Below are 13,334 nucleotides of genomic sequence, written 5' to 3' on the forward strand. Positions count from 1 at the left end.
GCCTAAAGAGTCAGCAGGTTATTCGTGAAGTACTTGGGAGTGGGAGAATAGTATTTCAGGCTTCTAAAACATGCCTAGTGTGGCCAAGTTTGGATCTTTTATTCTAAAATTGGAGAACAGTGTTTGCTATGCATATCAAATATAAATGGCAGTACCTGTTTGGAGATAATAAGGATAAAAGCAATTGGTTTCACTCTCACCTTAAATTTAAACAAATAGAGTCTTGGGCTTTCTGTTTAATTTCAAAGTTAGGTAAAAAGATGAGAAAAGCAGTGTCATCTCGGTAAGGTCTAGTTTCAGGGGAAAAAAAACGTAACTCATGGCCTCAGTCCCCATATCAGGATATCCCACGGTTCTTGGTTAGAACATACACTTACTCTCGAAATTCCTGTTGAGTGACTGGTTGGTAGTCATCTTGAATTTCTGCAGAATAATACTTTTTCTCAAGCCTGTCTTTCCACTTTTTCATCTGCTTTGCACTTTCAATCTCCTGTCAAGTCAGAGGACAAGCATAGTTGGTACCCAAGCATCATGGGGTTGATCATGTTAAACTGATCTCTCCAGGGCTGTGATTTTGAGCCCCACTGGAGTTTTGCCCTTCCTCGCTTTAAGATCTGTGCATCAGCAGATTCACTTGAGAGGGCTTGATGTTAGAACTGTTCACCAGAGTTAAGGTTTTTTTTTAAATTAAATATCAGCTTGTTCTAAACGAGAACAAGCCTCTAAACGAGAACACTGCCTCTTCCCCTCTGACTCTGCAGCTGAATTTCTCATGTTCTCTGTTCTTCACTTGGGTGAAGCTGAGCTGTTCTTTTCTGTACTACTGCTGTGTAATGAAGCAAATGTATTTCCAAGTATATCTGTGGGTATTTGCCCTCCTAGCTGCTTCAAAGCCAGACATCTGCTGTCTATCAGCCCCCAGTCCCCTTTTCAGGATTACTGCATCAATTGTGCACTGCAGTCTGCCCACAGACCCCAAAATAAGTTCCTCATAACAGAAAATTCTTGTTGCTACATTTGTCTCCTTAAGAGTCCTTCCTGTGTTTTGTCCTCACTACCACCCACTTCCCTTTTAGTGTTCAAATACTTCCGCAACTTCAGGAAAAATGCACTCTTTACGTTGTAGAAACTAGGGACAGCACTTAATTTAAAAAAAAAAGGAAAGAGGAGGGGTGCCTGGGTAGCTTGCTCAGTTAAGTGTTTGCCCTTGGCTCAGGTCATGATCCCAGGGTCCTGGGATTGAGTTCCACATTGGGCTCCCTTCTCAGCAGGAAGCCTGCTTCGCCCTCTGCCTGCCACTCCTCCTGCTTGTGTGCTCTCTCTCTCTCAAATAAATACATAAATAAATAAATAAATGTTAAAAAAAAAAAAAAAGAGAGAGAGAGACCTTGCACCCAGATATGATCCACAGACTTCTCAGTGAATCAGAACCATACTGCCCTGCTTCAGCAATACTGTGAAGTACCAAAGTTGATCCCTTTATAAGGATTCTGATGACTTGGCCCAGAGAGGATGGCGATGCCTAAGTTGGTACACTATTTGATAAATGTGTGCTGTTCTGGTCAGAGAGATTATCAGACAGTGTCCTGTAAACCAACATAGCAGAAGTAGGAAAGGATGGCTTTCAATCTTCCTAGTTTTATTGCAGAGAGGGCTATATTTGGTATCCAGGGAATTCTCAGGGGGATTCCTGTTTTATGTCCAGAAATAAACTTTGTAGTTTAGGGATGCCTGGTTGGTGTAGTCGGTATGAGCATGCAACTCTTGATCTCAGGGTATATGTAGTTTTAAACATTAAGTTTTTAAGGAATTGTGATATCATTAGGAAAGGTCTTAACATTACCCAGAGATAGACACAATTACTGTTGGGATTTTGCTGCTTCCTTTCAGGGGAGAGGACAAAAGTGCCTTCATTTGTATAAAGGATAGTTCTACTTTATTGGATGGAACCATGAAAGATAGTTAATGTCATTTTATGCGAGTTCAAATGTGTATACTAAATAGCCAAAAGGGTCTTCTGGACCTACTATTTAGCTGATTTCTCTTAACTCAAAATTTGCCCTTTTATGCTCTATGATTCTAGGTCTCAGGTTTTACAAACCTCTTTCCCCAGACTCTGGCTACTGGCTTGTTAGGTTCTGCCTTAGTGGAGGATGGCAGGGTGAAGGATTTGGGTTTTCATCTCTCAGCATTATTTCTGCAAATGGTAGTCATCGCCAGCAGCTGTGGTCGGCACCTGGCTACTGCAGTTCAAGGTCTTTGGGCATTCCCAGAACCAGGCTCATCATACTCCCTCAGAAACAGTAGCAGCAGGAGTGCGATGGGGATTACCTGCAGAGGTCTGAACAACAGCTCCGTAGGCTCCTTCTCTAACATGAGGTTCAGATAGCTTCACTTTTTGCAACCTTAGCCTTGGGTGTGGTAGCATCTTCCTACAGTATGAGCTGCATCAGTGTTTTTACTTTTTCTGCCTTCCAGTGCCCATGTAACCAGTTCCTTACAGTAATTTTTTTCTTTTTAAAATATATAATGTGGGGCATCTGGGTGGCTCAGTCCATTAAGCATCTGCCTTCAGCTCAGGTAATGATCTCAGGGTCCTCGGCTCTTTGCTCAGTGGAGTCTGCTTCTCCCTCTCACTCTCCCTTTATGCTCTCTCTCTCTCTCAAATAAAATCTTAAAAAAGAATAATAAATAAAAAAATATAATGTGTATTCCATTTTCCTGATTAGGTCCTGACTGAAAGTATATATTCATATTTGATCAAATGTATTTTTGTGTCTTTAAGGGATGTATTAAATTTTCTTATCTTGGTTTTAAACACACATTAATTCTTTTCTATTTTGTTTTTATTTTATTTTTGCATTTTCTATTTTGTTGCTATTACAGAGTATTTGATTATGTAAATTATTTTTTATTATTGCTATATTGAATTCTTGTACTTGCATACCTAGGAAACATGCATACCTAGGAAACTTAAAAGAATCATATGTCAAGTAAATGTTGTTTATATCTCCTCTCTCCCAATTCTTACACTTCTAGTTTATTTTTCTTAATTATTTTTGGCTGATCCCTCCAGTATATCCTTTCTTGTTCCTGACATGTCCACTGTTCCCCTGTTAAGTAAGGTGCTAGCTTAGGGGTGAAATAAATAAGTTTTCACCATATCAAGGAAGTGTCCATTGATTCTGTTTTGTTCTGTTCTGTTTTGGTTTTTTTTTAATTTTTTTGTCCCCCTAAGATTGGATGCTTAAGCTTATCAAATACCCAGCATCTGTGGAAAATGATCATGCAACTTTCCTTTTGGATCTGTTAATGGAATGGATTATGTTAATTAGTTGATAACCAATCTAGTCTTTCAACCCTGTTGAATCGTGACTGTGTTCTGTTAGATTCTGTTGCTAATACTTTATGTAGGATTTCTGATAAAAATTTGGAAGTGATATGTGTGTGTGTGTGTATATATATAGTTATTTTTATGTGTGTATGTATATATACATACACATATATAGTCATTTTACATAATGACTGTATAGCCATTTTATAAAAGTAATTTGGAGGTTTTCCATTTTCCTTTTTTTTCTGGAACAGTTTAAATAGATTGAAACTCTTTATTCCTTACATATCTGATAAAATTCCTTTGTGAAGCATTCTGGGCCCGATTTATTTTTCAGGTAGCTCTGATGACTTTATACTCTACAGAGTAGATTTGTTTAGCCTTTGTAAACTCTGTTCTGGGTTCAGATTTGGTGAATTTATTTTCAGAAAAAAATTACCCACTGCATTCAATTTTCCAAGTGTTATTTGCATAGAGTTATACAAAAAAGTCTTTTAGTGATTTTTTTCCAGGGTACAACATGAAGACTTTGTATATGTAAAAATTATGAAATGATCACTGTAGTAAGTGTAGTTAATAGTTAACATTCATCACTATACAGTTACAGATTTTTTTTCCTGTGATAGGAATTTTTAAGATCTACTCTCTTAGTAACTTTCAAATATATAATATGGTATTATTAATTGTAATCATCATGCTGTACATCCATCCCCAGAACTTATTTTATAACTGAAATTTTGTACCTTTTGATCATCTTCACCCATTTTACCAACTCTCCACCTCTCCTCCCCTTGAATCACCAGTCTGTTATCTATTTATGAGTTCAGTTTTTTGTTGTTTGTTGTTTTTAGATTCTACATATGAGATCATACAGTATTTATCTTTCTCTGACTTAAAATATTTCACTTAAAACAACGTTCTCTAGATTTATCCATATTGTTGCAAGTGGCCGCATTTCCCTTTTTTTTAATGGCTGAGTAATATTCCTCTCTGTATATCCATTTCTTTATCCGTTCATTCATTGATGGACACTTAGGTTATTTCCATCCCTTGGCTATTCTAAATAATGCTGCAATGAACATGGCTTGGATATCTCTTAGAATTAAGCATTTGTATCCCCTTCAGATAATTACCCAGAAGTGGAATTACTGATAATCATATGTTCCAGTTTTAACTTTTTGAGGAAACTCCGTATTGTTTTCCACAGTGACTGCACCAGTTTTCATTTCCACCATCAGTGCACAAGAGTTCCCTTTACTCCGCATCTTTGACAATACTTGATATCTCTTGTCTTTTTGACAACAGACATTTTGATTAGTGGAGGTGATAGCTCATTGTGGTTTTGATTGACATTTCCCGGGTGATTAGTAATGTTGAGCACCTTTTCATGTACCTGTTGACCATCTCTGTCTTTTTTGGACAAATGTCTATTCAGATCCTCTGTTCATTTTCCAGTTGGATTGTTTTGTTGTTATTGAGTTGTATGAGTTCTTTACATATTTTGGGATAGCAACTCCTTATCAGATGTATAATTTGCAAATATTTTCTCCTATGTAGTAGGTTGCCTTTTCATTTTGTTAATTGTTTCCTTTGCTACACGGAAGCTTTTTAGCTTGCTGTAGTCAGTTTTGTTTTTGCTTTTGTTTTGTTTTTGCTTTTGCTGCCTTTGTTTTTGGTTTCAGATCCAAAAAATCACTGCCACCGATGACAAGGAACTTACTGCCTATGTTGTCTTCCAAGAGAATTTTATGGCTTTGGGTCTTGAAGTCTTTAATCCATTTTGTGTTAATTTTATGTAAATTTTATGTAAGATATTGGTCCAGTTTTGCTCTTTTGCATGTGGCTCTCTAGTTTCCCCAGCACCATTTATTGAAGAGATTGTCTCTTCCCCAGTGTAAATTCTTGTCACTCTTGTCATAAATTGGTCATATATGCGAGGGTTTATTTCTGGACTCTCTAGTTTATTCCATTGTTGTGTCTCTTCTTATGCAAATACCAGATATTTAGATTGCCAAAGCTCTGGGTTTTGTTTTTTAGAGAGAGAGCACAAGCTGGGGGTGAGAAGGGCAGAGAGAGAAGGAGAAAGACAATCTTGAGGCTCCATGCCCAGCACAGAGCCAGATGCAGGACTTGATCTAACAACCCTGAGATCATGACCTGAGTGGAAATCAAGTCAGATGCTTAACTGACTAACCCACCCAGATGCCCCAACATCTTTGCAATATAATTTGAAATCAGGGTGTATTATGCCTCCAGTTTTCTTCTTTCTCCAGTTACTCTTCCTCAAGATTGTTGAGAAACTTGTTTCTTCATTATTTCTCCCATTGCAATTTCTTACTATGCATGTTTATGCTTTCTCCCTCTTATTCCGTGTTTGTTGGCTAGTCGTTTCTTCATCTTTTCTCATCTTTTCAAAGAACCAGCCATTTTACTTATTTATACAACTTTGTATTTGCCACTCATTAATTCTGTTTTTATCTTTATTTCTTTTTTTTCTATTTATTGTTTTCTAACTTTTTGAGTTACACGCTAAAATCAGTTTTTCAGTCTTGATTTTTATTGATAAATTTAAGGCTCTTGATTTTCTTCTGGCATTTGACTTTCTCCTAGATTCTGCTGTATAGTGTTTTTGGTGTTTTTTATAAGAATTCTGCAATTTCATTTTGCATTTCCTATTTGATTCAAGAATTGTTTAATAGTTTTTTAAAAAGGATTGTATTTATTTATTTATTTTTAAGTATTTATATTCTTTGAGAGAATGCAAGCAGTAGGGAAGGGCAAAGGTAGAGAGAGAGAAACTCATGCAGACTGCTGAGCACAGAGTCTGACGCAAGGCTCGATCTCACAACCCTGAGATCAGACCCTAGTGGAAATCAGGAGTCCAGTGCTGGGGTGCTTGGGTGGCTCAGTGGGTTAAGCCTCTGCCTTTGGCTTAGGTCATGATCTCAGGGTCCTGGGATCGAGCCCCACATCAGGCTCTCTGCTCAGTGGGACGCCTGCTCCCCTCTCCCTCCTGCATGTCTCTCTGCCTACTTGTGATCTCTCTCTGTCAAATAGGTGAAATCTTAAAAACAACAAAAAAAGAGTCCAGTGCTTACCTGGCACTGTAACCACCCAGGCACCACCCAGAACCACCCAGGCACCACAAGAATTGTTTAATAGTTTAAAATCGGTTAGGGGGAAGCAAGCTCCCTGCTGAGCAGAGAGCCCAATGCTGGGCTTGATCCCAGGACCCTGAGACCACGACCTGAGCTGATGGCAGAGGCTTAACCCACTGAGCCACCCAGGCGCCCCTAAAGTCGGTTAAATCTTTTTATTTTTTGATTTTAAAGTATTTTTACTATGTTGCTTTTTAAATAACTTTTTTCTGTATTAACTAGTTTTTGGAATTTATTGTTTTTTGTGGCTCAATCGATTATCATTTTTTTAAAAGATTTTATTTATTTGAGAGAGAGAGATAGCACAAGTGGGAGCTGTGGGGAAGGGCAAAGGGAGCTGCAGGCTTTCCACTGAGCAGGGAGCATAATGTGGGGCTCAATCTCAGGACCCTGGGATCATGACCTGAACTGAAGGCAGATGCTTAACTGACTGAGCCACCCAGGTGCCCCTATAATGATAATTTTTTATGAATGGGTTTTTGAAAAGCAGATGTATCTTCTGCGAGTACAAAGTTAAATATGTAACTATAAAATCACCATACCCATTTTATTTCTTTGTAGTTTTTATCCTTTTATTTTTCCTGATCTCTACTTTTAGTGTTCCTATTTCTCATTTTATAAGTTTAGTAGGCCATACTTGACAGAATTTAATGCTGTATTATTTGGTGCATAGATAATCATAACTATTAAAGTTATGTTAGCACATAAAGTGCCCTTCATCTCATTTAGAGCTGTAGGTCTAGAATTCTGCCTTAACTTATATTCAGTTTATATTCTAAACCTTTCGCTTATCTGTTTAAACCTTTGCTCATGCTTTTATATTGAACTTTTCTGAATCACTTTGCTTTAGGTATATATTTTAGGATATAGCATAGAATTAGGTGTTGCTTTATGATTCAATCTGAAAATTTTTCTTTTTTTTTTTTAAGATTTTATTTATTTATTTGACAGACAGAGATCACAAGCAGGCAGAGAGGCAGGCAGAGAGAGAGAGAGGAGGAAGCAGGCTCCCTGCTGAGCAGAGAGCCCGATGCGGGACTCGATCCCAGGACCCTGAGATCATGACCTGAGCCGAAGGCAGAGGCTTAACCCTCTGAGCCACCCAGGCGCCCTGAAAATTTTTCTTTTTAAGTAAATTAAGCTTAGTTGCTTCTTCTGATATGTCAGACATAACTGGTTACAGTTACGTCATACTGTTTTATGGTATGTTTTAAATTTTGAACCACATGGTATATTTTGGTTTTTGCTTTTGTTTTGGTTCTTCTGCCCTTAGAATGGTATATATGGTTTTGTTTTAGTGGTTTGTTTTTATTCATATATCCTTTTATACAACTTGGGTCCTCTCTTCTTGCTTTGGTTCCTTCAAAAATGAATCAAACAAGTTCATTGAGTATGTGAGCTTATAGTTTTTTCCTCCTCATCTTTCTCTCTATTACACAATTATATTTAGTCTTATTACCATGTTTCATTGTATCTGAAAGATGGGAGTCTAGTGTAAGACACACCATTGTTTATGGACCATATGAGAAAGAAAGACTGCCAATTACCTACGACACCCTGTCAACCTCAAGGCACATCTTGATTTTAACAATGCTAAAATGTGAAAAGAGTGGTGCCTGGGTGGCTCAGTGGGTTAAAGCCTCTGCCTTCGGCTCAGGTCATGATCTCAGGGTCCTGGGATCAAGCCCCACATCAGGTTCTCTGCTCCTTGGAGAGCCTGCTTCCTACTCTGTCTGCCTGCCTCTCTGCCTACTTGTGATCTCTGTCTGTCAAATAAATAAATAAAATTAAAAAAAATGTGAAAAGATAATGTGTTTTAAAATCATTGAAACAATTTCTTATTGTTTTATTGTATTGTTAAATATGCTAAAATTAACTCTTACTAATTATTAACTCTAAATGATAATTCTTTAACTTTTAGCTATATATTCAAACCAATCAGTCAATGTTTTCTATTTTGTATCTTCTTTCTCCCTCCCTTTTCCCAAAATTTCTCCAGTCCTCTGGTTAGCTGAAGCTGATGTTCTTGTAGACTCCTTAGGGATACAACAGTAATCTCTGAGTTCTTGCATGTTCAAAACTATTCAAGGGCCTGGGTGGCTCAGTTGTTAGGCGTCTGCCTCAAACTCAGATCATGATCCCAGGGTCCTAGGATCAAGCCATGGGGCTCCCTGCTCAGCGGGAAGCCTGCTTCTCCTTCTCCCACTCCCCCTGCTTGTTCCCTCTCTCACTGTCTCTGTCAAACAAATAAATGAAATCTTAAAAAAAAACAACAGACAACCATTTGAGTCTTTATACTTGCAGCACAAGTCTGCTGGATAATAAATATGCTTGGCTTACATTTTCTTTCCTTACATAATTTGTAGGTATTGTTCTGTTGATTTGTGGTAGTGAATGTTTTCATGTTAACCTGGTTTTCTTTTTCTTTTGAGTCCATATTTTACTTGGATGAATATCATGTTCATTCTAGGTGATTTCCCCTGGGTACACAGTATGTTTTTCAATTTACATCATCTTTTATCTCAGAAATGGTTTATTCAATTACAGTTTTGTTTTTAAAAGAATCTCAAACTTCTGGGAAACTTACAAGAACAGTACAAAGGGGTGCCTGGGTGGCTCGGGTAGGGGGATAAGAACAGTATAAGTACTTTTTTTTTCCTTTGAAGTATTTGGAGATGCCAACATGAATGTCACATTGTCCCTGAGCATGTCAGTGTGTATTTGCTGCATACAAGGATGTTCTCCTTCACAGCTTAACAATCAGAATCAGAAAACTGATATTGATAGATTATTATCCTCTAATGCTGAGTCCCCCATTCAAATTTGTCAGTTGTCCCAATGGTGCCCTTTATATAGAAAAAGGATCTAGAGTCCAGGATTACGCATTACATCTATTTGTCTTTTCATCTCATTCAGTCTGGTGTAGTTCCTCAGCTTTACCTTGGCTTTCTTGACACTTTTCTTCTTCTGAAGAACACAGGCCAGTTATTTTGTAGAATGTCCCTCAGTAGTTTAGTTTTGTGTTACATTTTGTTATGTTATGCATCCTTGGTGTGAGTTACTAAAGTGATGCTGTGTTCTCTTAGCATCTTACCAGCTGGTGTATGGTTTCAGTTTTTTCTCCTACTGATTAAGGCTTATCTGCCATATTCCTATACCCTGACATAACTCCTTTCTTTTTGTAATTAATATGCATTTTGTGGAGAGGTATGGAAAAGGTCCATTCTTCCTCCAGCTTTTATCCATGTATGTGTTTAGGTCAGTATGAACTCCTGGATTCCTAGGTTATTCGATGGGTTCTCCGTTATTATGCATTATAGCTCTTAAACATTCCCAGATTTGGCAAGTGGGAGCACTGGAATACGACCCTTGCATCCTTTTAACATATCTTTATTATTCTTTGAACACTTTTACTCTCTGACTCAACAAGATGTTCCAGATTCATGTTGTATTTTCCAGCCCCAGAATTTAGCTATATCTCCAAGGGGCCCTGCTTCCTTTTTAGGAGAGAATGGTATTTGGAAACCAAGGTTTAGGGAACTAACTCTTATTACTTCTAGACTTCTCAGTGGATAGAGCTATAGACATACAGACACACACACACACACACACACACACACACACACACATCTACAATTCTAATCCAACACCACAAAGTTTATTTTAACCTTCAACCTTTTCTTTTTATAACTTCCTTATCTCACAGTGAGAAACCTCACTCCACTCCATGTAGAGCGGACACTGAACAACACAGGGGCTGGGGTGCTAAACCTTGTGCAGTCAGAAATGTGTGTATAACTTTTGACTCCCTAAAAATGTAACAACTAAAAGCCTACTGTTGATTGAAGCCTTACCAATACCATAAGCAGCCAACTAAAACATATTCTGTATATATATTATATACTGTATTATAATAAAGTAAGCTAGAGAAAAAAGTGTACTGGTAAAATCATAAGGCAGAGAAAATACATTCACAGTAAATACTGCATTGTATTTATTGAAAAAAAAAAAAAAGATCCTCATATAACTGGACCCACCAAGTTCAAACTGTTGTTCAACAACATGGTTCTTAAACAATGCGGGTTTGAACTACATGGGTCCACGTACACATGGACTTTGTAAACATAAGCTTTTCATTGTTCAAGGGTCAACTGTATAAAACATTAAAAGTGATTCATCACATTAATGATTACAAGAGAAAAATTACATGATCATATCAATAGAGTATACTCACTGACCCCTACGTGATAATCCCACAGTGACTACAGCTGGAGGACCAGGGTGTAGGCCGAGAGCAACAATAAGAGAGGTAGCATGTAGGGTTGAAATAACTTGTTCTAAACAACAAAACAGCTGGATTCTGGGAGAAATTTTTGGAGGTGGCAACTACTGCTCTAAAGAAAACAAATCATTTCAATTCTTAATCAGAACTTTTTTGTAGGCCTGTTTCTAATAAAGTTATCCTTATGAGAAAGTTAAAATCTTACATTTTCATCAAAGCCTTCTCTTCTGGCTCGCTCAACCAAATCTCCGCCTTTCTCACTAACAATATAAAATAAAAATCACAGGCATATGACAGTGGAAAGGGAAATGCAGCACTAAATACAATCAGCTCTATAGTAAGTGTCTGAATGGCATTTTTGGTCCTTCTGATAATACTAATTATTTGGAAAATGTGGTCATCAGTAAGTTCTTAAGAGTGTCATCTCTAGCTATAAAAAATGTTTATATTATGTCCCACTGTCAGAGGCTTGGGTTTTGGAAGCATTTTGACACCAAAATGATTCAGCAGGTATGAAGGTATCCTTAAATATTTTGTGTAAAGATTTTTTATTTTGATAGCTAAGTGAATGCAGTTAATGCAGACTAAAATTTTTTCCTACCTTTAGGGGGTCTGTATTCTATCCAGCTTTCTGTTAAAGCTTTTACTGAGTGGCATGGCATGTGTTAATATTAATGTTTAATTAGCTTAGCTTGGAGTCTCATGGCACTCTCAGAATTAGGAGTTACTACTGGATGATGCATCAACAACGTATTTAGAATCAGCACACTGGGTGGTGATTGTTCTGCAATCAGAATCTTACTCTCACTGTGAGTTTCTAATATAATATACAGTTTGAAATGCCACGTTAAAAATTAAGTCATCTTACTTTTTCTTGTCTTCATCCTCTTCCGGTTTCTTTAGTCTCAGTTTTTCAAGAGCATTGTTGTAACTCTGGGCATAATTAAAAATAGTTTAAGATTTGAACAAATACATAATAAATATGTAATACAAATACGTAATAAATACTGTATTAATTTTTAATTTTGATCAAGAAATAAGAAATATGGAATGCCTGTCTCTAGGAACTACTACCCTAAAGAAATATGGAGGCAGTGCTATGATTATCTTTCTTTCACTTGGTCACCGCTTATATTTTCTGGAAAAAAAATTCTTTGAAAAGTTTTACTAATATTTATTGCATTTAAGGATGTTAACACTTTAAGGCATATATCCAGCATCATAATCAAGAGATAAAAGATGCAAAACCCACACTTCAGCTCACTGGGGGACATATTACTAGTTTCCTTTTGCAGGTGAGTTCTTGGACAGAGTTTTTAAGCTCCAGTCACGTGGTGGCTCTTAGGACTTTTCCTGTGTGAAGTGATGTGGTTAGAGCCATGTCTGTGCAGAGATGAGCAAGATGGGACACACATGACTCTGTTGACAACTCAGGTGAGGTAGTTGTTGAGAGGACAGGGAAGATGCCACTCTATCCGGGAGAACAGAGGGTCATCGAGGGAAGGGGGAACATTGCTGGGGGTCAGTGAGTGACATGAGTAGAAGCCCAGGGGGGAGAGGAACAGCAAGTGATGGTGCACAGCTCTGTGGTCAAACACTGGCTGGGACACACCATGCTGTCCCTGGGCGCATGGAAGACAGACATGCTACATAGTTCAGTGATCGTGAATAAAGACAGGTTGGGACGTGAGATTTGAGAAGGTCCTTGAGTGTTTGGATAAAGAATTTGGACTTTCTTTGACAGGCCCAGAGAAACTCTGAAGAACTGTGAGCAGAGAAGTAATATCTGGGCTGGGCTGGCACAGGGAAGAGGCCAGAAGAGGTTACCAGACAAGCTGGGGAAAAGTACCAAGGGCTCTCACCCAGTGGTGGCAGTTAGAATCAGCACGACCTTGAATTTCAGAAATGTGAACAAAAACCACAGAGATGAACTTGACACACAAGTCTTGGCAACAGAGTGTCAGGGAGTAAAAAATTCAAAGTTTTAAGCCCAGGGTGACTGATAAGAGTGTTGCTATTAACAGAAACATGAAAGTGAGCAAGATAAGGCCCAAGGAGTTCTGAGTTAAGATTATTTATAGAAATTTACTAGGATCTAAGTTGAACATTTTTGGAGGGAAGGGATAGTTTTATTATAAAACCCAACGCTGCTTTGCATTTATTAAACAGCTCAATTGCTATTTGATATATTGAAATCTGAAATAGTTTTGGCCACCTTTTTTAAAGCCAGAAAGAAATCTCACTTCCCTGGCAGTGAAATAATACAAATAAAAGCAAGACTGGACCTAGACAAAACAAAACAAAAACCCCCACCACTACTTGGGGTATAAGTGCTATTCAAATGACAAGAGTATAAACTGAACAAGATTTGTCTTAACATTCAAATTAGGAAAAGAATTAGACATACCTTTTTAATCATTTTACCAAGTTCAAAATCTGGCCTTCTGCCTATTGAATAATCAGCTTTCACTTCAGAATATGTATCATTAATAATTGCCAAGAACATGTTCTGGGGAGAAATAATCACATAATTATTTCAGTAAAGTTTTATTTTATATAT

At 37.6% G+C, this 13,334-nt stretch overlaps 1 protein-coding gene across 3 annotated transcripts in view; it reads right to left on the minus strand.

The window, feature by feature from the left end:
* Positions 1 to 13,334, minus strand: part of PKD2L2 (polycystin 2 like 2, transient receptor potential cation channel) — a 42,091-nt gene that overhangs the window by 3,513 nt on the left and 25,244 nt on the right. For all 3 annotated transcript variants that reach the window (XM_032336633.1, XM_032336630.1, XM_032336632.1), the window contains 4 exons: positions 13,182 to 13,283; positions 11,643 to 11,707; positions 10,980 to 11,034; positions 378 to 490 (listed from right to left, as the gene is read on the minus strand). In XM_032336633.1, the coding sequence (XP_032192524.1) occupies positions 378 to 490; positions 10,980 to 11,034; positions 11,643 to 11,707; positions 13,182 to 13,283 (335 nt within the window). The remainder of the gene's footprint in view (positions 1 to 377; positions 491 to 10,979; positions 11,035 to 11,642; positions 11,708 to 13,181; positions 13,284 to 13,334) is intronic.

Source organism: Mustela erminea, chromosome 3 (assembly GCF_009829155.1).
Source record: "Mustela erminea isolate mMusErm1 chromosome 3, mMusErm1.Pri, whole genome shotgun sequence".
Classification (NCBI taxonomy): domain Eukaryota; kingdom Metazoa; phylum Chordata; class Mammalia; order Carnivora; family Mustelidae; genus Mustela; species Mustela erminea.